Source organism: Sus scrofa, chromosome 5 (genome assembly GCF_000003025.6).
Source record: "Sus scrofa isolate TJ Tabasco breed Duroc chromosome 5, Sscrofa11.1, whole genome shotgun sequence".
NCBI classification, from domain to species: Eukaryota; Metazoa; Chordata; class Mammalia; order Artiodactyla; family Suidae; genus Sus; species Sus scrofa.
Genome location: NC_010447.5, coordinates 100,732,586 through 100,756,881, shown reverse-complemented (window position 1 = coordinate 100,756,881; position 24,296 = coordinate 100,732,586). Strand labels below are relative to the sequence as shown.

General features: G+C 40.7%; 2 protein-coding genes across 2 annotated transcripts in view; one reads left to right on the top strand and one right to left on the bottom strand.

Annotated features, from left to right (window-relative positions):
• The window catches only part of LOC110260827, a 139,591-nt gene that overhangs the window by 75,522 nt on the left and 39,773 nt on the right, over positions 1-24,296 (bottom strand). The window lies entirely within an intron of this gene.
• MYF5 (myogenic factor 5) lies at positions 1,324-3,442 on the top strand. Its single transcript, NM_001278775.1, is given in 5 exon segments — positions 1,324-1,505; positions 1,508-1,887; positions 2,693-2,753; positions 2,756-2,767; positions 3,191-3,442. Coding segments are annotated over 5 exon segments (762 nt in total). The 5' UTR covers positions 1,324-1,387; the 3' UTR covers positions 3,382-3,442.

Genomic DNA, 24,296 nt, shown 5'->3' with positions numbered 1-24,296 from the left:
TTTCCACAAATAAAGAGCACCTCCCCACTCCGAGATTCGGTAGTGAGTTAAGTAAGGCTGGAGGAAGACTGACAAAAGCGGATTAATAGGTTCATTGTCACTTAAATGCAGCCCTCCCCGCTCGCCTTCCAACCAGCAAAGTTTCAAAGACCCTGCTGTGAAGGCTTTTGTCGCCAAAGTGTGTGAAGTTACGCGGTTTGGACAAGTAGGAAATTTTACACGAGTCAAGAAGGATTGCTGCGCCGGCAGCTGGGACGCATCTGTAACGGTGTTAGTTTGCCTGAAAGCAGAAAATTAGCGACCCCAAAGCCCAGCTCGGCTGTTTAGTCTGTGGAAATGACAGGGCGGAGCAGAGAGGGAGAAAGGAGACGCGCCCCCGAAAAGGGAGCTCGCCTTCCAAAACGGGGTTTCTTAGAACACACAGCTTAGAGGTGCAGTCAGTGGGGCTCGTCCGCCCGATCCGGGGCCATCCAAGGCCTGGCGCACGTGCAGAGCGGGAACGCGAGGGGCCGGCGTGTTCGCGGTCGCCCGGCCCGCCTGTGCCCAGGCCCCTCGGAGGAGCAGAGGGAGAAGTCGGAGCTTCGGAGCGAGCCCGGCCTTGGGGGAAAGAGCCTCTCCGCTCCCCCCAATAACACAGAGCCTACAAAACGGCAGGCTGATGAGAACAGAAGAGACTTAAAAAAAAAAAAATCTAGATCCACTCCATTACTGAAAGTGCCATTTCACAATTTTAGTGGGCCGTTATTAGGCCCACTGGGTGAAAAAACAAATTCTTCCCACAACTGAAGTGCATGAAAAAGATAAACATCTAAAAGTAAAGCCATCTCTCCTGTCCGGATTGAGAAGGCAGGTCAGCTTGTGTCAGCTGAAAGTAGGGAGTTCTATTTACTACTTTTTTTTTTTTTTTTTTTTAATGTGGGAGCAATGGCAAAACGTTGGATTTCCTTCGTTCCTTTGGCCTGTGACACCCTTTAAGCGTCCCTTGATTTGCTCTAGACAGCGCAAGTAAGCGGGGTGGGGGAGCCGTCACCCCGCCCCAGCAGAAAGGCAGTAAAACCATTAGCGTCGAAGGGCCGGTAAACAGCCCACTGTCTCTAGAGGAAAGGCGGAGGTTTGCCCAGACAGCCCCGGCGGGGGTTGCGGTGGGATATGCTAATAGTGCCGGGCCACTGGGGCCGGCCTCCCTCCCCCAGAACATATAAAGGGCCCCAACCCCAGCGCGGCCGACCCAGGCCGCCAGGCGTCTGCCCCTGTTAATTAGCAGAGCAACCGAGCAGGGAGTTCCGCCCGCGACGTGCCCGCCCGCGGAGGCGCCAGGCCCCGGGCTTCTCCCCGATCTGATCTATCTCGCAGCTGCCCAGGTGCACCGCCCGCCTGTCCGCAGAAGATGGACCTGATGGACGGCTGCCAGTTCTCGCCTTCTGAGTACTTCTACGATGGCTCCTGCATCCCATCCCCCGAGGGCGAGTTCGGGGACGAGTTTGAGCCACGAGTGGCTGCTTTCGGGCGCACAAAGCAGACCTGCCCGGCTCAGACGAGGAAGAGCACGTGCGAGCACCTACGGGCCACCACCAGGCCGGCCACTGCCTCATGTGGGCCTGCAAAGCGTGCAAGAGGAAATCCACCACCATGGATCGGCGGAAGGCGGCCACCATGCGCGAGCGGAGACGCCTGAAGAAGGTCAACCAGGCGTTTGAGACGCTCAAGAGGTGCACCACGACTAACCCCAACCAGAGGCTGCCCAAGGTGGAGATCCTCAGGAATGCCATCCGCTACATTGAGAGCCTGCAGGAGCTGCTGAGGGAGCAGGTGGAAAACTACTACAGCCTGCCCAGGCAGAGCTGCTCTGAGCCCACCAGCCCCACCTCCAGCTGCTCCGACGGCATGGTAAGAGAAAGCTCGGGACCTCCTAGGCCCTTCTAATCTTTCCAAAAAACTTTACCTCTCGTTTAAGCCAGGTGTAGCAACCGAATATTCTGATAGTTGGCTGTGGGGGTGAGGAGGCAGTTGCCCTAAGAGAGATGCCCCATTTAGACAGACGCCAGGAAACCGCTGCTGAAGAGCATAATACTTTGCCTCCCAAGTTCTAGGTGAACGTTGCCGGGGGAGGTTCTCATGTGAGACGGGTGGCTGTGAATGATCAGAGGTTTTCTCCATTACTCACTTTACTTCCGATATATACCCCCCGTGGACCCCACCGTACACTAACGTTTAAAGGCAACTGACGGAGGCTCCCCATAGCGCATGGTTTCTAACTCTAGGCAGAAATGGGATGAAACACCCGCATGGCCCCGGTTGCTGCTCTGCTGAGGCCTGGCTGGAAGATGTTGATGCATTCTTTTCAGAGGGTGTCTGCTCTAACGCTGCCAGGTTTTAATGTGTTTTTGCCCTGGGAAAGTGTTCTCTCTCCGAATTAGTGTGGCTTCCTTCCACCCCAATCCATTTTGCATGGTTAACCCAGTGCACGTTGCTGCCGAATTCCACCCCGCCCCTCTCCTTTTCTCCCAGTACAGTGACTGACCTCAGCGCCCTTGCCATTTGGGGAGGCGAGCCCTTCCTAAATCAAGGCAGTGAAGGTGACTGAGAGTGGTCAACTTTCGAAGCTGGAGGGCAAGCACTGCCTCACCCTCCATCAGAGCACCTTTCGCCAAGACCTGAAAACAAATGCCTTCTTTTGTGTCTTTTATTATAGCCTGAATGCAACAGCCCTGTCTGGTCCAGAAAGAGCAGCAGTTTTGACAGTATCTACTGTCCGATGTACCAAATGGTAAGAACGAACGCCTTTAGAGGAGGTTAAAGACCAGTTCAACTTCACAGTTCAGCCCATCAAATCAGTCTGTCCTTCCAGGCAGTTATCTGGAGGAAAAGAGAATGGTTTTTACAGGGACTTTTTGGCGGAGCAAAATAAACATCTGCTCAAAATTCCCCTCAGAGATACTCCCATGCACACACACAGGCACATGAGCTTTTGCTTAAAACATTACCGAGGGTGCTTCTCCACTCCCCACCTGCACCCCCATGAATTGCTAGATATATATGTTGCAAATTTCTACACTGGGGTCTCTGTGACCACCTGACCTCTGGGTTTCAAAGGAGCTGACCTGCAGTTCAAAGGGCAACGTAAGCAAGTCTACCTATTGGGTTTTTTTTTTTTTTTTTTAACGTTTTTTTTTTCCCCTTGTATCTTTAGTATATGCCACGGATAAAAGCTCCTTATCCAGCCTGGATTGCTTATCCAGCATAGTGGATCGGATCAGCAACTCCGAGCAACCTGGACTGCCTCTCCAGGACCCAGCCTCTCTCTCTCCAGTTGCCAGCACCGATTCTCAGCCTGCAACTCCAGGGGCCTCTAGTTCCAGGCTCATCTACCATGTGCTATGAACTAAAAATCTAGTCTAGACCATTTCTGCCAGGAGTGCCTATTACACAGGAGGAAGGAGGCCCAAAAGGCCCAAAAGCAAGACAACCTGTATATAAACATTTTTTTTCAGTTGTAAATTTGTAAATACTATCTTGCCACTTTATAAGAAAGTGTATTTAACTAAAAAGTCACTATTGCAATTAATTCTTTATTTCTTCTTCTTTTCCTTTGTCTTGGCATTAAATATATAGTTCCAATGATATTATTTCTTATAGGGGCAATTCATCCAAGGTAGCTCGTTGCAATGCTTAACTTATACTTTTTATAAATATTGCTTATCAAAATATTACCTCTGTTTAGAGCTTTATTTTTTTCCCCTTTAAAAATATTAGAACAAATACTAGAACTGGAAATCAGTTATAGGGAGTTTTAAATATATTTAACTTTTTTGCTTCTCTTTAATCCTTTGGTTATATTGTGTTAAGTAAAAATATAACATACTGCCTAATGGTATATATTTTGATCTTATAAGAAATGCATCTTTTTAATGTAAGCACAAAATAGTACTTTGTGGATGATTTCAAGATGTAAGAGATTTTGGAAATTCCACCATAAATAAAATTGTTTAAATGAAGAATCATTTTGATTTATGATTTTGTTAAAAGAACCTCTAATAGCATTGGCAGTGATTGATACGTTATCTTTGAGCTGGGGCTAACAATACTGAAAGAGTTGGTTTGGTAGATAAAACTGAATATTTATCATCTTATAGACTCAGATTAGCTCTCGTTGGTACCACAGATAAATACACCACATTTCTATGTTAAGCATATTTCAAGGGTGCTTGCTAACTAAGAGTTTTTCCTTTAGCTTAATGTTGTATCATATAAAGTCAAGTTGTGTGCGTATGTAAAGGAAAGATAATTATTCAGGACAATAAAATATTTTTAAACAAAAAGAATGTACATTACATCACCTTAATACCTACAGTTCATTAGAAATCATGAGTTAGGTCATATTTATCTACGTGCCTGAAAACATCATGATATATTAAATCATGACCATTGTCAATCAAATACTTCAAGGTATTGAGCTGATTTTTTTGTGTTACTAAAGTGCTGGCATAAGGAAATTTACACAAACTAGTAAAGTGAAGCGGACTGCAATTGCCTGCCTCCTTTTCACAGTCTTTTTGATTTTATTAATCATATTTTAATGTGTGTGTACTGTATGACAAACATGTGTATCTTTTCTCATTCATCATTTAAATCTCCTTTAAAGTGACTTGAGATGAAAACAGAACAATGAGGTGGAAAATTAGGTAGTCCATCCTTGGGGTAATTCTCACAGGGATGCCACTGAAAGAGATAAAAAGGAAATATCCTTGAAGCACCTAAATTAGCTCTTCATAGAGAGCAAATAAAGATAATTGTCTTATCCTACAATTTGTACATTAGCTCGAAATTTCTAAATTTCTAATATACAATCACGTATATTTAGCGAAGCATATGGACTCTTAACTAGAGCTTGGCAATCTGCTGTTCTCAGGAAAGTCTGCCCTTCTTTTTGATGTGATTTTTCTTTTGCATGTCCAATCATCAGGCTTAAAGAATAGAAATTATTCCATAAAGGAAAGGGAGAAGAGGGGCAGTATTCCAAAAATATCCTAGCCACTATCACCCTGTTAGCACCATTCCCTGAAATGGGATGCTGACTTGCAGCACACAGATGAGTCTTTCTTTATCCAGGATTTGACACTGTGAGGATTTGAAATGAAAAAAAAAATTTAAGAGGGCATTATAGGAGTTCCCGTCGTGGCGCAGTGGTTAACGAACCCAACTAGGAACCATGAGGTTGCGGGTTCGATCCCTGCCCTCGCTCAGTGGGTGAAGGATCCGGCGTTGCCGTGAGTTGTGGCGTAGGTCACAGACGTGGCTCTGATTCCGTGTTGCTGTGGCTCTGGCGTAGGCCAGTGGCTACAGCTCCAGTTAGACACCTAGCCTGGGAACCTCCATATGCTGCAGAAGCGACCCTAGAAAAGGCAAAACACCAAAAAAAAAAAAAAAAAAAAGAGGGCATTATAAAGATTCATATTTAATTTCGACTTCAGTTTGAGTGGTTCACATTTGTTGGACAATGTCTCCTCCTTCTACGTCTACGAAGAAGTTCGAAATGTGTTGTAGTTCTCAGTAGAATTAGAATAAAAGGACCTATGCAAAGACTGTTTTTTAAAGTTCAGTTTTAAAACTGAACAATACTTTGTTCCATTTAACAAAAGTAAGCAGAGAATGTAATGTAATTTTTAAGTCGAGAGAATGAAAATAAATTCTATACCTGCAAATGTGTTTTAAATTCCCAGTTAATATTCTAATGCCTCAAAACATTCGAGTTTTTCAGTGCTCTGGATTCAGTACAGATGGTGATCAAGGTATGATTAAAGACAATATTCTCCATGACCGCTTGCTCCATTCATCCCATTTCCCACAGACTAGCATTCAAGCCTGGTGTCTCAGGAGTTCCCATTGCGGAGTAGCAGAAATGGAAACAACTAGGAACCATGAGGTTGAGGGTTCAATTCCTGGCCTTGCTCAGTGGATTGAGGATCCGGTGTTGCCGTGAGCTCTGTGGTGCAGGTTGCAGATGCGGGTTGCACTGCATTCCGTGTTGCTGCGGCTACATCTCTGATTGGACCCCTAGCCTGGGAACCTCCATGTGCTGTGGGTGTGGCCCTAAAAAGACAAAAGACAAAAGTAAATAAATAAATACATAATGCCTGGTGTCTCTACTCAGTAAACAGCTCAGCACAACACCTCACATGCAGTCATATATACTTTTTTGATAAGGGCCTGTAGGAATTGTTTACAATTGTTCAGATCCAAAAAAATCTCCAGGAAAGCAGGGGAGAGGAGGAAGAGAGGCATGATACTGGCAAAATACTCAAGAAAGCTGCTGTATAGCACAAGGAACTATATCTAGTCACTTATGATGAGTGACTAAAAAGAGAAAAAAATGTACATATATGTGAGAAAAATTGTACATATACGTGTGACTGGGTCATTTTGCTGGACAGTAGAAATTGACAGAACACTGTAAACCAACCATAATGGAAAAAATAAAAATCATTAAAAATGTTAAAAAAAAGAAATATTCAAATAAGGACAGGATTCTGCCATCTATAAATCCCCTGGAGTGAACAACTGGGCTGACACTAAGCTTATATCACATTCACTTTAGCTGGTGAAAAATATGCCATCAACAGTCAAATTAACAGGAAAAACAAGGAAAATATTCCCTTTCCCACCTGCAACCTAGTGGGGAGGAGGTTCTCAGGAAATGAGTCGAAAGAGACTCCTTTCTCCTCTTTGCTTGAAAAATGCAAGATCACTGGATTACATAGGAAAACTGCATCCAGTGAGGTTATGGGAATTGGGAAGGAGTGTTTGGAAGCAAGCTGCTATATAAATCACAGTCTCTTGATTGCCCCTATTTTTCTCTCTCATTTGAAAAATGCAACTCAAATAAAACTATTGGCTATATTATAGCCCTAAATTCTTCTTTAAGATGGCATTCCTACAAATGCTTAATCTGAGCGTAGCATTTCCTGAAATTCTCTCTTTGAGGTTACAACAGTTATTTGATTAAAGAAGTAATTTAATTCTCTGACTTTGAGAGGTGGTATTTCTGGGGCTGATATTACAGTACAGATATTTGTAAGTTCAGAAAGTCCCCACTGGGACTTCCCAAATGCCTCATTGGGTTAAGTATCTGGTGTTGTCACTGCAGTGGCTCAGGTTGCTGCTGAGTCAGGGGTTTGATCCCTGGATCAAACTTTGGATCTTCAAAGTGACAAAAACTTTAAAAAAAAGGAAAGAAAGAAAAGAAAAAAAAATAGCCCCTATTTATATGGCAAAGTACCCCTGAAAGTGTCACCACTGAATGTTCCCACATTGCCACACAAAAACACAGAACATCAAATTTATTTAAGAATTCTGAAGTGATTTTAGTTGACTTATGATGTTTAACATGGTACACTTGCTAAGCAAAGAATCTAGAATTTAATCCAAAGTCTAAATGGGGTCTAATTTATTAATGTATTGCTCTCTTTTCAATTTTACTTGCCTCACTACAAAATGGGATACATGACAGCTTATAACAAAATGATAGTTACCACTAAAATTATGCTAAAATTTTAAGAAAATAATCCTTTGTAAAGGGAAAAACTAACCAAATCTTATCTCCTTTTATGTTGCTTCATTCACGTCATCACAGATTAAGTGAACACTAATGTTAAACGAACAACTACAGATTATTGAGTGTGCATTATTGTGCAAATAAGGAAACAGAGAATTAAGGAGGTTAATACTTTTCCCAAGAGTACGCTATGTGGACTAGCTCTTTGGGTCTCTTCACAGCACAGCCGCCAGGAAGCTCAGGATGAGATCACAAGGTTCCCTAAGACTTAGCATGAAAAGCCCCAAAACATTATGTCTATGGCGTCTTCTAGTCAAGCAAGTTACATAAGTCAGCCTGGAATGAGAGAATTAAGTGAAATTCCACTTTTCAGTGGTAAAAACGGTAAAGAATTTGAAGCCATATTTAATCATTTGATCTGCCATAATGACTAGTACATACTTGTAGTCTCCATTTCTTTACCTTTCACCCCTTTCGCTAACTGTAACTGTACCCTGGCCCTGCCTCTATCACTATCCATGGTCACTACAAGCTTCAGCACAGGACTGTTCCAGCCCTGGGCAAGCTGAGACCTCTACCCGGATATCTGTCCCGATCCTTAGACCTGTATATCACACTATACACCCCAAGGACCCCTAGGTTCTTAACATCTCTTGAAGGTCTCAACAGTACCTCCAAGCAAACATGTTCCAAAGTAAGCTCATAATGTTCTGCCTCCCCCGGCCCTGGCACCGCCTCGATCTTGACTCGCTCGGTGAAGGCTTTCGCCAGTTATGTAACCATGACATTTAGGACATACTCCTGACACTTCGGTCTCCCTTACCTCTTGTCTAATGCATTTCAAAACTCTAAAAATGTATCCACCTTAAATTCCTCTCATATCTCTGCCCAAACCATGGTTATCTCTATCCAAGAACACCCTAAAACCTTCTTAACTCACCCCTGCCCCACCACCAATAACTTCTTGGTGTCTCCCATTTCTGGAGACAGCATCCAAGTTTTTCTTTGGGGACTGTCCCTCTTCTTTTCTCAGGTCGCAGGGTTCAGTTGGGACTGCCTGTACCTCCAGAAATGAGCCAGTGTGTCCCTTCCTTGGCCATGTGATTGGGTCCCGGATGTACATGTGACACGCTGTTCAACGGGTATCAGTCCTGAGGTATTTGGAACTATAGGAAACAAGAAATTCTCTTTCTTCTGGGGCAATAATAAAAGAGGTTTTTTTAACTCTAGGCTGCCAGCTGCCATGTCATTCCAAGAGAAGAGATCCTGCCTAAAAATACAGCCAATACAGTAGAAATCAGATCCATGACACAGCGTGATGTAGTCCTTTGAAGATCACTAAATGTCTGGATCCCCAAACGCCTGGGTATCTGTTCTTGGCCATGTCATAAACGTTTGGTGCCAATAAAGATCTTTTCTTCTTAAACCAGTATGAGTGGGAACGTCGCTAAATGAAACAGGAAGAATCTCGCACAGCTCCGTTCTTTGATCTTTTCTACACAATGCAGTCAGAACCATCATCGCGGAACAGTCATCTGATCATGTCAATCACCCCAGTTCCCTCCCAGCTCACTGCATGCAGGGTATCCACAGAACAAGCTCATTAAAGACCCCCTGGCTGCTGCTGCTTCATCTCCTACCTACCACTCTCGCATCACCGCTTTCTGGTCAAGTCCTTGCTCACCCCACTCCTGCCACGTGAGGGAACTTATCAGTCACCACATTCCTTCTTGGCAAAGGAGCTTTACACACTCTCTCCATCTGCACGCTCTTCCCTCCTCCATTTCTAGGCCATTCCCACTCCTTTTAGGTCTCTGCTCAGGCATCCGTTCTAAGACAAGATTTTCTCGAACTCTTTCACGGTATCAAGCCCTCTCACTCTAAGATCTCAAAATACCACTTAACGTCTTAACTGCAACGGCACATTAATTTCTGTGATCATTTTGACCATAAATCAGTTTATAAAGTCTTAGTCAAGGGTCTAAATTATAAAACAATTTCCTTGCATTTTATATGGAGAAGTAAAACAGCAGCAGATAAAAATGACCAATATTTCTAGAATTAAAAACCCTAACACAACATAAAGAATTCATTATCTGTCTTCTCCCTGGGATATGCCCATTTTATGCTGGGTTGGGGGAGGTTGTGAGGCGTGGTGGGCAGGCTCACGCTACCTCCTGTAGGACTGCTTAATACCATCACGGAGTAATCATTTCTCCTTCTACAGAACATCAAAACAATCACCAAACCCAAATGATGAATCTGGTCATTCTTGTACTCAGCTGCCATCTTTTTAAAAAAATTAATTTATACATATACATACTCTTTAAATTGTATTGGAGTATACTGTATCTACAATGTTGCATTAGCTTTAGGTTTACAGAAAAGTGAATCATTTATATATATACATCTATCTATGCTTTTTTCCCATACAGGTTATTATGAAACATTGAGTAGACTTCCTTGTGCTCCATAGTAGGTCCCTGTTAGTTACCTACTCTAAATATAGTGTGTGCATCTGCCAACCCCATCCTCCAAGCTTATCCCTCCCCCTGACAGCTTCCCCCTTGGTAATCCTAAATTTGACCTTGACATCTTTGAATCTATTTCTGTCCTACAAACAGGTTATTTTTTATCATTTTGTATCAGATTCTATATGCAAGTAATATCATATATTTGTCTTTCTTTGCCTGGCTTACTTCACTTAATTGATCATCTCTAGTATCCATGCTGCTGCTAATGGCATTATTTCATTCTTTTTATGGCTGAGTAAATATTCCGTTGTATATATATATACCACATCTTTATCCAATCATCTGTCAATGGACATTAGGTTGTTTCCATGTCTTGGCTATCGATCAGTGGCCCAAGATACAGAGCCCAGATAAACAGATAAACCTATGCACCTATGGTCAACTAATCTATGACAATGGAAGCAAGAATATACAATGAAAAAAGTCTCTTCAATAAGCGTTGCTGGGAAAACTGGATAACTACATGTAAAAAATGAAATTAGGACATTCTCGAACACCATACACAAAAATAAACTCAAAATGGATTAAAGACCTAAATATAAGGCCTGATACTATAAAACTCCTAGAGGAAAACACAGGCAGAACACCCTTTGAAATAAATATCAGCAGCATCTTTTTTCATCCACCACCCAGAGTAATGAAAATAAAAACAAAAATAAACAAATGTGACCTAATTAAACCTAAAAGCTTTTGCATAGCAAAGGAAACCATTTTTTAAAAATGAAAAACCCCACAGAATGAGAAAAAATCTTTGCAAATGAATTGATCAGCTGCCATCCTGACAAGAAGCCTTTTTTTTTTTTTCCTCCTGAAAGATTTTTTTGGGGGAGGAAGTCTATTGTTGCTCAGTCTGCGTGATTATTAATATTTGTTTCCTCTACCTTGAGAGCAAGGACATGCTCTTGCTCAAACCCTGGGCTGCATGGGAATTGATACTGCTGAAACTTTGGTTGCTGTGGAATGTACCCTAAATTTTCAAACTCTTATTCATAGAATTCCTTGACATTATTTTCTGCTTTTCTACTGCTCTCTTAATTTTCTGTTTTCTGTTAATTTCTTGTACCGATCTCTCTTATTCTGGACAATTTTTACATGTCTATTTTTTAGGATTCTGTTATGTATCTACTGTGGACCTTTCCTACCTCCACAGCTTCCACTTCTGCCCATGTCCTATGGTAGAGACTTTTCTCCCATTGTTTGAGTCATAGCTCTCCCAAGGTAAGCTACCCTACAAGTACCCTCTGATTGGCCTGGTTGGCCTTTTTTAGTAACTGTAAATCAGTTAGGGATGAGTGTCTGATGTGAGGGCAACCAATCAACTGACCAAAATTTATGAATTCCATAGTTTGATTTCAATATCGTATTGAGATACACTGATTCTTATTATCATGAGTTCAGATGAAGAAACAGAAGAACTAAATTGAAAGGTCAGGGGGTTGATGGGACTAGAGAGTTTGTGATAAGCCATCCACAGGCTGAAATCATGGGAGGACATGAGTAAGCCAAATGAGCCACTTGGTAGTGGGACAGAGTGGATTCAGAGACAGAAAGGAGCACACCACTCACTGTGTCCCTGCTCTGTGCATAGTAAGCATGGGGTTTGGACAAGAGTTGAAGTTAGGCCCCACCAAATTACCACTAAGTAGCTAAGCGTACCTGGATAAGTTACTTAGATTCTCAAGAGCTACTTTCTCACTTATAAATTTGGATACTAATAGAATAAATCACAAGACTTTTATGAGAACTGCATGACAAAAGGCATATAAAATGCTTAGCTCAGTGCCTGGTACGAAACAAATACTCAAAATACCATAATAAAAGAAATCACCATGTTTGAGTCTCAGGATGACTTTTAAATGCTTGATGCGGGACTCTTTGGAATTATTTTTGTTCCAGAAATATCTTCCTGCTTTAGTGACCACTGGCTCAAGTGATTCTCTTATTACTTTTCATAAGTCCTATGTATGTGCTAGCCTGAGGGAATATGTGACTAAAAGAATCCCATTAAAACATTCTCCTTTCCACAGAAAAGACAAGCATGGACTTGGAGAGGAGACTTGTGGTTGCCCAGGGGGAGGGAGAGGGGGAGGGGTGGACTGGGAGCTTGGGGTTCATAGATGCAGACTATTGCCTTTGGAATGGATGAGCAATGAGACCCTGCTGTGCAGCACTGGGAACTATGTCTGGTCACTTATGATGGCACATGAGAATGTGAGAAAATAGAATGTGTACATGTGTGTGTAACTGGGTCACCATGCTGTACATTAAAAAACTGACAGAACACTGTAAACCAGCTATAATGGAAAAAATAAATAAAAATCATTATACAAAAAACATTCTCCAAATATGAATTTGCAGATTTTTCTTCAGAAGGCCATTCATATATTCAGTGACCCACGGACTCCTTCCACCTTGATGGCAATCTCAACATGGGCACAGCCTAACTTACCCTTTACTGCTATATAGTCTATTTCATTTTGTGGCACTAGATGCATAAGCAAGCGTGCCAAAGTGTTCAGAATCGTTTTCGAGATTTTAGGGTAAAGAAAAGGTTGACCCTAGATGAACTTCTTAATCACTTCTTTTACTCTGGAAACTGAGTTTATATGTATTACTGATGACCTTCATGAAGAGATAAAAGCAACGACCTCCATTCATGGAATGGCTACTATGTTCCTGAAAGAGTTCAAAGTCTGATATGTGCAAAATACAGCTAAGCACAAAAATAGATCAAGGAGTTAAGTATTACCTACTCTACGTTACAGACGAGAAAGAGCTTCCAGAGAGGGAAATAACCTGATCAAATTATACGTGGAGTTTTTGTAGACTCTTCTATTACAGACCTGTGAAGCAATGAGAAAGTTTAGCGAAAACCCAAGGCAAGGCAAGGTTCCTGAGCAAGTAACTGAGATCTTGAAAAGGGTGTCCTCGTATTCCGGTTATTTGGAACGGAGAGAGGGTACAGTTGAGAGACCTAATTAAGAGGATATTATAATGGCTCACGCATGAGGTGACCCTTCCTTCAGCCCTTGCTGAAGTGGCCAGCACAGGAGGGCTTCCCAATGAAAGTGGCTGACTGACTGAACCACTGAGGTTGTGTCTACATGATGCCAGACATGTGGATGTAAAGACTAAACCCAGGTGGTTCCATGACACACCACCAAGCATTTACAACTTTCAACTGATCCTCTGCCTTTTTCACTTTTCACCCGGACAGAACAGCACTGAGTTAACTCAGCTTGAGTATTTTCCAATCGTTATTTCCCGCTTTTTAGATGGAATGATTAATCAGGTTGCCAATGCTGATGAACCACTAAACTAGGAACAGGGGTAGAGCAGATGGGTAAACACTGAAATAAATGACAACTAGTAAATAAGTAAGAAAGTGAAAGCTTTAAATTACCAGAGATGCCTTTTTAAACACTGTCTGTTGTGGCTTCCCTCTTTTTATTCGGAGAATTTTCATTGGGTTGAGTGTCTCAACCTTACAGCATTACAGACCTCTGAGTAACTATTATTTTTTTGACATCAAAGCTAACTCCTTGAAAATATTTCACAGACAATTAAATGTTAACACTTTCCTTCTGCGCACAGTTAAAATGTAATATAAACATAAAGCACTGTAATACCATATTCAGTTCACTAAAAGTAAATTTGATCCTCCTAAATAACTATATCTATATGAATAATGCATTTTTAAAATGCAATTTTGATAAAATAATACTGCTCCAATTAAGTGATGATGGTAATACAAACATACTTTTGTTCTTGGAAAAAACTGTCTCCAAAGTAAATATAACTTGAAAGTCAGGGTATTAATTTATCACTGAAGATAATGCCTCCTAATCATATTTATTCTATGTCCAAATGCTAGTCTGACTGTTGATAAGGGAAGGTTTGAGCGAAACAACTGGTTAACCGGGGGTTTTGTGTGAATGACGACAAAGAGACTGACTGTTATGAGGTTGACCCTGTTTTCTTTCTTAAAGAAATTACTGATTTTTAAAGTTTGGTTTTTTTTTTTCCCCCCCGGATCACCTGGTCGGCTTTACATTTTGTGAATAAAGATAATACTATCATAGAATATAAGCTTTCTACACAGGAAAGTGACAATAAGAAATGAGAATTTCCTGAATAACTAAACCCACAACTCCACTGATTTAAGCTGTCAGTACTTTTTGGAAGGAATGTGAGTTTGTGGTTAAAGAATACTAAAAGTATATGGGTTCTGTGGGGGTTTTGCTGCTAGATCATGAGTTCCCTCCAAGTAGAACTAGTCTGTGTATCTCTAGCACCTGGACTTGCTTCAGGCAGATCAAGGGTCTGACTGCTCATTAAAATTCTATATTCGCACATCTCTCTGTATACTTGCGCAGAACCTCTATCAGAGGAATTCAAACTTTTTTCCATATCTAATTGTAGATCAGAACATCCATCCAGCTTTGAGTGCTATAATCTCTTTCAGAAAGACAGGATACGTGATATGAATAGTCGCATACAAATTTAGAATCAATTCAACATGAAGAAATGAGTATCCGCTACAAAAACATCTCTTTACAATCACAGGCTTAATAACAGCTAGAAATAACTGCATAAGGACAGTCCGCCAACATGTGAATGGAAGAAAGAAATTTTTGTAAAATTACATGAAGAACTTTGGAAGTCTTTTGGACTTGCCATGCTGACATTCTGCCAACTCAAAGCATCTAAAAGCCCTTTCAGAATTACACATAAACACGAATCCTTTCACCCACCTCTGGGCTGGAATGTGACAGCTGGCTAAAGCACGCATAGCAACACCACACAACAATGTCAAACAGGATGGATGGCTTAACCAATCAAAAATAGAGCATCAAAGTAAAACTGCTCAAATGAGACTTCTGGCCAGGACAAAAAGGATAAAGGCTCTGCACTGGCACAAAGGCCCTGGTATCCCTGAGGACCTCGAAAATCCCATGTTCGTGTAATCAACTGAGTTCAAGATGGGATTCGACAGCTCAAGAGTTCTTCGGTACTATCACTTGGTGGACTTTGTGATTTTTCTGATCAAACATAAAGAATGCAGAAATCAGGAGCCCCTCTTGCAGCTCAGTGGTAACAAACCCGACTAGTATCCATGAGGATGCGTGTTTAATCCCTGGCCTCACTCAGTGGGGTAAGGAATTGGTGTTGCCATGAGCTGTGGTGTAGGTTGCAGATAGGGCTTGGATCCTGCGTGGCTATGGCTGTGCAACAGGCTGGAAGATGCAGCTCCAATTGGATCCTAGGCTGGGAACTTTCATATGCCACACGTGCAACATTAAAAAGCAAAAAAAAAAAAAAAGAATGTAGATGCCCATGTATACATGGTAGTTAAAGGAATGACTTGTGAAGTAAGAGTAACCTTGGTCAGGTCACAAGTTCCCAGCTTATAAATGGATCAAACTACTTTCCCTTTCTGTGCTTTATTTCCTTAAGTCATAGCAGAGTTCTCAGCACACACCTCCACAAGCTATTTTTAGGTGTCTGTGTGTGTGTGAGGCTCTGAAATCAATTCCTAGTACACAGAACACATACCATACACGGAGAAAATTATTTACCTATTAATGGTCAGCAAAATTCATACAAAATGCCATAGAGAGGATAATTTCCTAATATACTAAATTATTCTTAACCTAGGGATCTAACAAGTTTTTGACCTAAGAGGTAGTTTGGTTTAACTTAAGACATTACAGCAATAGATTAAATATTATAGCCAGAAGTTACATTTATGTGGAACTAGAGAAAACATAGATAGCCATACTATTTTTTTTCCTTTTATGTTTCTACCTAGTAATAAATAATCGAAATTCCAAGATGAATTGGTTCATGGTTAGTTTGAAAAACTCTAGAATTTTCAAGCAGATATGAATGTTTGAATATAAAGTTATATAATGCTATAATATTAAAGTTATTTAAATAAATTACCTAAAATCACTGTCCCTTTTATTTCGGTTAATTTACAAGTGCTAATAAAATCTTACTTTCAACTCCAGAGGATATGCCTTCTCAATTCCAACTTCTTTCAAAACTTTTGTCTTTAAGACAAAAAAAAAAAAAAAAAAAAAAAAGTAGGAGTTCCCATCGTGGCTCAGCGAGAACAAATCCAACTAGGAACGTGGGTTCAATTCCTGGCCTCACTCAATGGGTTAAGGATCCGGCTTTGTTGTGAGCTGTGGCGCAGGTCACAGACGTGGCTCGGATCTAGTGTTGCTGTGGCTGTGGTGTAGGCTGGCGGCTACAGCCCAGACTGGACTCCTAGCCTGCAAACCTCCATGTGCTGCTCGTGCGGCCCTGAAAGACAAAACAAACAAACCAACAAACAAACGAAAACTTCTGTCTTCATTCTTTGAATGAATAACTGAAGATACAACTTTAAAATGTTGTCACAATATAAATTAAATTCTGAAATATGAACAAATTGTATGTGAGCATGAAATACAAAATTGCTACAAAAACTATTTCCTCATAATCTTTAAAGAAAAGTGTCTGAGTTTATACACTGAACTCATATACCAGTTATGGGCATGAGTGACCTACGATTATAATCACTGTGCTCTTCAGCCTGTCTAGGTCAGCAGGGCTATTTCAGCCTATGTGAGAAGACCATGTTTCATTCTTACTTGAGTGTGGCGGGCAAAATCATCCCCTTTAAAATCAACGTGTAACAAAACAGGCAGCAAGACGTATAGCTCACTAAAATTAAAATAGACAGGATTCTAATTATTAGTCCAATCCTCTCCGGAGGTTAATTCTTGAAACCACGGCTATTGAGTTTCATGTGTTATATTTACTGGGGCACTTGGGAGCACCGAAAAGCATTGAGTGTCTCTGGGATGTCCATTTGAGCTTTACTCACTGAGCCATATCACTTGCTGGTAAATAATATAAAAGGCTTCTATATTTATGGGTGGTATTTTTTTCAATAATTTTTTTTTTTTTTTGCTTTTTAGGGCTGCACCTGTTGCTAAAGTTTCCAGGCTAGGGGCAGAATTGGAGCTATAGCTGCCAGCCTATGCCACAGCCACAGTAACATGGAATCCAAGCCGTGTCTGCGACCTCCACCACAATCCATGGCAATGCCGGATCCCCAATCCACTGAGCAAAGCCAGGGATCCACCCCACATTCTCATGGATACTAGTCAGGTTCTTCACCGCTGAGCCACAAGGGGCGCGCCAACAGTAACTTTACATACTAGCTCGTAGTAAATGTTCCATCAAAAGTAATGACATTTAATAAAATGTTACAAACTTTTCCACACAGTATTTGTGCGACATATTCCCATGTATTAATGTGCAAAGAATGACAGTGTGCTTGGATGAGGGAAATATAAATTTAATTTCTTCATTATTTTTTCCTTTTCAGTTTTTTCCAGGTTTTCTAAATGGAGGCGCTAATAAAGGAAACAAAACAGGGAAACAAAACAGTGTGCAACAACTTACATAAACTCTTCTTAAATCAATATTACCCAGTTTGTAATTTCCTTTTTAGAAAGGGACTCGACTTTGGAAAGCAGACCTAATGTTTCATTGTGCTGTCTGCATATGGCTACATCCACTACCATAAGAAGATACATTTGACCATAAGAAGGAAGGATGGTTGGGAGAGAAGGAAGGTATACATGAAAGGTACTTACCAGTACACCCATTAAGCTCACACCCAACCCTGAGAAAGGTTTTGTGAAATGTACATCTTTTCCTACTTCCTCAGCCATCGTTCAGACCACCCTGTACAGAACTGTATCTCCCCACGTATTACTTATAGACAAGACATCTTTGAGAAAGACCCTAATAATTTAAACATGCAGAAAAATAGATTTCAATCCAAGAGCTCATCCCAACTCTAGATCAAGGGCAAGAACTGGTGCTAATAAATGCAGCTCCCGTATATCTGCTTCTTACTAATTAGCCTTTAAGTGCAATTATTAGTTTTAGCTTACTGTAGCAGCATTGTTTAGGATAATTCTTGTGCATGATTTTTATTGATTTTTACAAGGGACTTGTAATTCTTTAATAAAATCCACAAAATGACACAAAAATACACATTTTATGTTACTTTTCCTAATAGATTTACAGGAAATTTTCTAATAAAAATGATAGGCTCTAAGTTGGTGATAAAGAAGAGAAGCTGACAGAAGAAAAATGCTTCCATGGGAATGCGCTGAAGGAGAATTTCAGGGATGAAATCGCATGGCTTCCACAGATAACCTGACCAGAGGAGAGCAGAGCCAGATGCACCTGGCACACATTTCTTCACTGTTCATCTCGTCCCCTCCAAATCCCTTTCTAGGTTTTTGCTCTTGATTTTCTACAGCGGCATATACCTTCATAACTCAAATATTCTCTCAGTGAGTTATGACCCCCAAACAGCTGTGAGTAACGTCTGTAAGGCTTGCCTTCTAAAGGACTTAAGCTGGGCTGCTGATAAACTGGGAGTCAATCTTTCACTGCCATGATGTATTCACTGCACTAAGAACTATTTCCATTGTAAATTAATTCCTGAGATGTTGGACCTTAAATGTCATCAGCATCATTACCCAACCTGCTCCCAGAAGCAGTGACTCTGTCAGTCTGCTGCAGGTGCTAGCTTCTAAAAGTAAGATGCTCCAAACCAAATACATTAAACCATGACTCCATCCATGCTTTCAAAGGCCTCTTTACTTTATGCTGCTTGGCAAAGAGATTAATGCATGCCATTTCAGATATGCAACTGGCTTCTGGGTTTTTCTTTTGCCCTTTTAGGAGGAGGTACATTTCAGTGCTTCTTAACAAAAATATATTTCCCAAACATTCCTTCTTTAGAAGACTATAAGGTCCAGTCAGAATTTATCCTCTTTTACATCTGTTTGGAATATATGGACTTAATAACCAGTTGTCAGGCCCTTATTGAGTCATCAGTATGCAGAGAATTTATGTGGAGGCCTAAAAGAATCAGGCAGTACAGGGCTCCCCTTGAGGAGTTTAGGTTTCTGTAGAATGAGAAGCAACCCTACCATGATGAATCAGGCAACAGATAACATGTGAAGCTAATTTCAGGCATTAGCCACCTCAGGCCCTCATTATACATTTTGCAGTGAAAAAATGTTCTCAGGGAAACCAGAGTAAATTAAGGTTTAAATGTTGGGAAGACATCTTGTTGAATAGCACATCACTTGGAATATTAAATTGATTCCACAATTGATATGCAGAGGAGAGAGAATTTTAAAGGTAGTTTTCTTGTTTGTCTTTGGAAGATGTCCTTTCTTTCCCAACTGTTCAGATTAATTCAGTGGAGTGTACATAAATCTGAAGCTCAGGATGTAAAATCTGATGACAAAACTTAGGTGCTGTCAAAGAAAAGTATTATCTCTTTAATCTATCTTCGGATTTTGTACGCCGGGTAAGCACTAAAGAAGTTGGTATGGAAATGTTAAAAGCCATTTACCTGAAGGTGAAAGTATGATGGAATAATTCTAAATTCATGTCCAATTAGTTTAAATAATGAGAGGCTGATTGGAGTCCCTCAATGCCTACATCCAAAGGGACTTTAATATACTGCCTTGTTTTAATAACAAGTATTTATTGAGAATTTACCTAAGGATAGTCACTGCAATCATTCATTTACATAGTTTTATAGATTATGAAACCATGAGAGGTTATATTAAGAAATTAATTCAAATGTAAGACTAGCATTCAAGCCCAAGACAGAATCAGTTCCTTTTTTCCTATAGCTAGAGTGTTCACATTTAAAAGAAAGCAGAAGGAGCGTCAAGACGGTGGAGGAGTAGGACGTCACACTCACCTTGTCCCACAAACACCTCAAAAAGCACATCTACATGGAGAACAATTCACACAGAACATCTACTGAACGCTGGCAGAAAAACGCAAACCTCCAAAAGGGCAAGAAGCCCTTCTTCTTGGTAGAACAAAAGTAAAAAAAGGAGGAGAGAGAGAGGAAAGATATCAGGACGGGACTAGCATTCCTGAGAGGGAGCTGTGAAAGAGAAAAGGAACCCACACCCTGGGAAGCCACCTAACTGACGAGGTCAGCCGAGACGAGGGACCTCGAGGTCACCAAGAAAAGCGCAGCAGCTGGACTGAGGAGGGCAAAGCAGAGCGAGAGTCACAGAGATCATCTCCACCACACAGCCTGACATGCAGAGGTGAGCGCTGGCACTGAGATTCAGGGTCTGGAGGTCAGTTCTGGGCAGAGGACTAGGGGTGGCTGTGTGGAGACAGCCTGAGGGGCTAGGGAGTGGTGTGCCATGGGATGGGGAGCAGAACACAACAGCCAAGGGAACCTGGGAGGAGATCTGGGCCCACAGGAGAAGCGAGTCACCACTGCTGGGGAGGGCGAGGGGAGGAGGGGCGGACTGCCATAGGAATCTCCTTCCCTGCACATGCGCAGGCTCTGAGAGGAGGGGGCACCTCTGGTGCAGGCTACGGGTGGTGGGTGGCTAGAGGCAACTTGCTTGGGCTATGGGAGACCGGTGCCTCTTGTGCGGGATAAGGGAAGTGGGGGGCTAAGTGCGACACAGTGCCTCTTGGGTGATCTGCAGGTGGTAGGAACAAACCACAGCAGTCATCTCAGAAACCAGATGGGGCGTGGCCCACCACCACTAGGGATCCTTGAACAGGCACCACTTGGGGCTCCAATCAACTCAGAGGATACCACACAGGAGGGCACAGCCACCCAACACCACCCGTTGTTGCTCTCACTCCCCTGGGAACTCACATACCCTGCCAATGACACTCCCAAATAGTCTAGGCATCGCCTAAATCTGCCTGATGCTCATGACCACTTCCCAGGACTCTGCAACTAGGAGCAGCCTGCGTGACCTTCTGGCAGGTCCTTGCTACTATCAAGAGTTCAACAACCGGTCACTACTAGCCCTACCCATTGCCTCCTCCTCCCAGGAAACACATTCAGCACCCTGGGGATAAGAGCTCACACCGAAGAAGGAGACAGCAAATATCCAAACTCCCACACCAAAAATAAATAGTAACAACTCCTGCACAAAATATAAAGAGGTGCTGTTGCATAGAAAGAGCCCTCCAAGAATACAGTAGTTGGTTTCTCTAAATTCACGGGAAAAGAAATATAAACAAAATGAAGAAGCTCAGGAACAATTCCCAGTTAAAAGAATAGAAGAATTCACCTGAAGCAGCAAACAATAAAACAGACCTCTTCAGTCTAATAGACCCTGAGTTCAAAAGGGAGATAGTGAAAATACTGAAGGAATTAATGGTGGATATGAAGGAATTAAGTATGAATAGAGACAGTAATATGGTTTATTTTAGAAAAGTACTAGAAAATATAAGGAGGAGGAACAAAGAAAAATTAGAAAATTTACTTGCAGAGACACAAACTGAGTTAAAGGCACTAAAGAACAGAATGGATAATGCAGAGGAACAAATTAATGACTTGGAAGAGAGATTAATGGAAATCACCCAATCAGGACAGCAGAGAGAAAACCAAATGAAAAAACATGAAAGCAATATGAGAGATTTATGGGATACCATAAAGCAGGCCAATCTACACATAATAGGGATTCCAGAAGGAGAAGAAAAAGAAAAGGGGGTTGAAAATATATGTGAAGAAATTATGCCTGAAAACTTCTCAAATCTAAAGGAAACAGTTACCAAAATACAGGAGTCACAGAGAGCTCCAAATAAGTTGAACCCAAAAAGGCCCACAGCAAGACAAGGTATAATAAAAATAGTAAAAGTTAAAGAGAAGATTCAAAAGGTAACAAGAGAAAAGCAAAGCATTAATTATAAGGGAACCCCCATAAGGCTATCATCTGATTTCTCTAAAGAAACACTACAGGCCAGAAGAGAGTGGCAAGATATATTCAAATTCTAAAAGGGAAAAGTTTGCAGCCTAGGATACTCCACCCTGCAAGAATATCATTTAAAATAGAAAGAGAAATAAAGAATTTCTCCAACAAACAAAAACTAAAAGAGTACAGCAATACTAACACCATTCTAGAGAAATACAGAAAGGGCTTCTCTAAATAAAAAAGAAGTAAAAAGAAATAGGATGGAGGAAATCACAATTGGAAAGCAATCACTTAAATAAGCCAGTATACAGATCTAAAAAGGAGAAAAAAAAACTAGTGTAAAGTGACAGTAAACACAAGGAACAGCAAAAGTACAAACATGAAGATGTTAAAAAAAGGCTACAAAATCATAGAAAGTGAGGAAGGAGAATAAAGACATCTAGACTCTTTTTTAAATCATGTGTTTGAGCCTATGACTATCAGGCTAAAGAAACCAGATATAGGAATGGGTTAACATACTTGAAAAACAGGGCAACCACAAATAAGAGCCAAACATTACATTCACAAAAACTAAAAAGAAAAGCAAAGAGGCATAAAATAAAAGGAAATCATCAAACCAAAGAAAGAAAGGAACGAAGGAGAAACAGAATCAACTGGAAACCAAGATTTAAAATGGCAATAAATACATATTTATCAGTAATTATCTTAAATGTCAGTGGACTGAATGCTCCAATTGAAAGACACAGAGTGGCAGACTGGATAAAAAGGATCTATGATCTGCTGTCTACAAGAGACTCACCTTAGGGCAAAAGACACATATAGATTGAAAGTGAGGGGATGGGAAAAGATATTTCATGCCAATGGACAAGACAGTAAAACAGGAGTTGCAATACTAATATCGGACAAAACAAACTTTAAAATGAAGGCCATAAAGAAAGACAAAGAAGGACACTATTTAATGATAAAAGGATCCATTCAAGAAGAGGATATTATACTCTTCAATATACATGCCCCTAATATAGGAGAACCCAGATACATATAACAAATACTAGCAGACATAAAAGGAGAAATTGATGGGAATACAATAATACCAGGAGACTTAAAACCCCACTCACATCATTGGACAGATCTTCTAGACAGAAAATCAATAAGGCAACAGAGATCCTAAATGATACAAAAGAAAAGTTACTTAATTGACATTTTTAGGACATAACATCCAAAAGAATCAGAATACACATTCTTTTCAAGAGCACATGGAGCATTGTCAAGGATTGATCACATACTGGGGCACAAAACTAACCTCAAAAAATTTACGAGTATAGAGATTATTTCAAGTATATTCTCTGACCACAATAGCATGAAACTAGAAATCAACCACAGGAAAAGAAATGAGAAAAAAATGACTACATGGAGTCTAAACAACATGCTACTGAAAAACAAACTGGTCAATGAGTAAATCAAAAAGGAAATTAAAAGATACCATGAGACAAATGATAATAAAGACACAACTGTCAAAATCTATGGGATGCTGCAAAAGCAGTGCTTAGAAGGAAGTTCATAGCAATACAGGCTTTCCTCAAAAAAGTAGAAAAATCTCAAATCGATAACTTAACCCAACACCTAAACCAATGAGAAAAAGAACAAACAAAACCTAACATCAGCAGAAGGAAGGAAATCATGAAGATCAGAGAGGAAATCAATAAAATCGAGATATAAAAAACAATAGAAAAAAATCAACAAAACCAAGAGCCAGTTCTTTGAAAAGGTAAACAAAATTGACAAAGCTCTGGCCAGACTCACCACGAAGAAGAGAGAAAGAACTCAAATAAACAAAATGTGAAATAAAAAAGGAGAAATCTCAACAGATACTGCAGAAATACAAAGAAAACATAAGCAAATACTATGAACAATTATATGCCAACAAATTTTACAATCTAGAAGAAATGGAGAACTTTCTGGAGACTTACAGCCTGCCTAAACTGAATCAAGAAGAAAGAGATCAACTGAACAGACTGATCACTAGAAATGAAACTGAATGTGTAATAAAAACACTCCCTACAAACAAAAGTCCAGGACCAGATGGCTTCACAGGTGAATTCTACCAAACAATACAAAGAGGAACATATACCCAATCCTTTTTAAATTTTTCCAAAATGTTGAAGAAGGAACACTCCCAAAGACATTCTATGAAGCCACCATCACCCTAATACCAAAACCAGAAAAAGATACTACCAAAAAAGAAAATTGTAGGCCACTACCTTTAATGAATATACATGCAGAAATTCTCAACAAAATTTTAGCTAACTGAATCCAACAACATATAAAAAAGATCATACACCACGACCAAGTAGGATTCATCCCAGGTTCACAAGGATGAGTCAACATACACAAATCAATCAACATCGCATAACATGTTAACAAAAGTCAAAA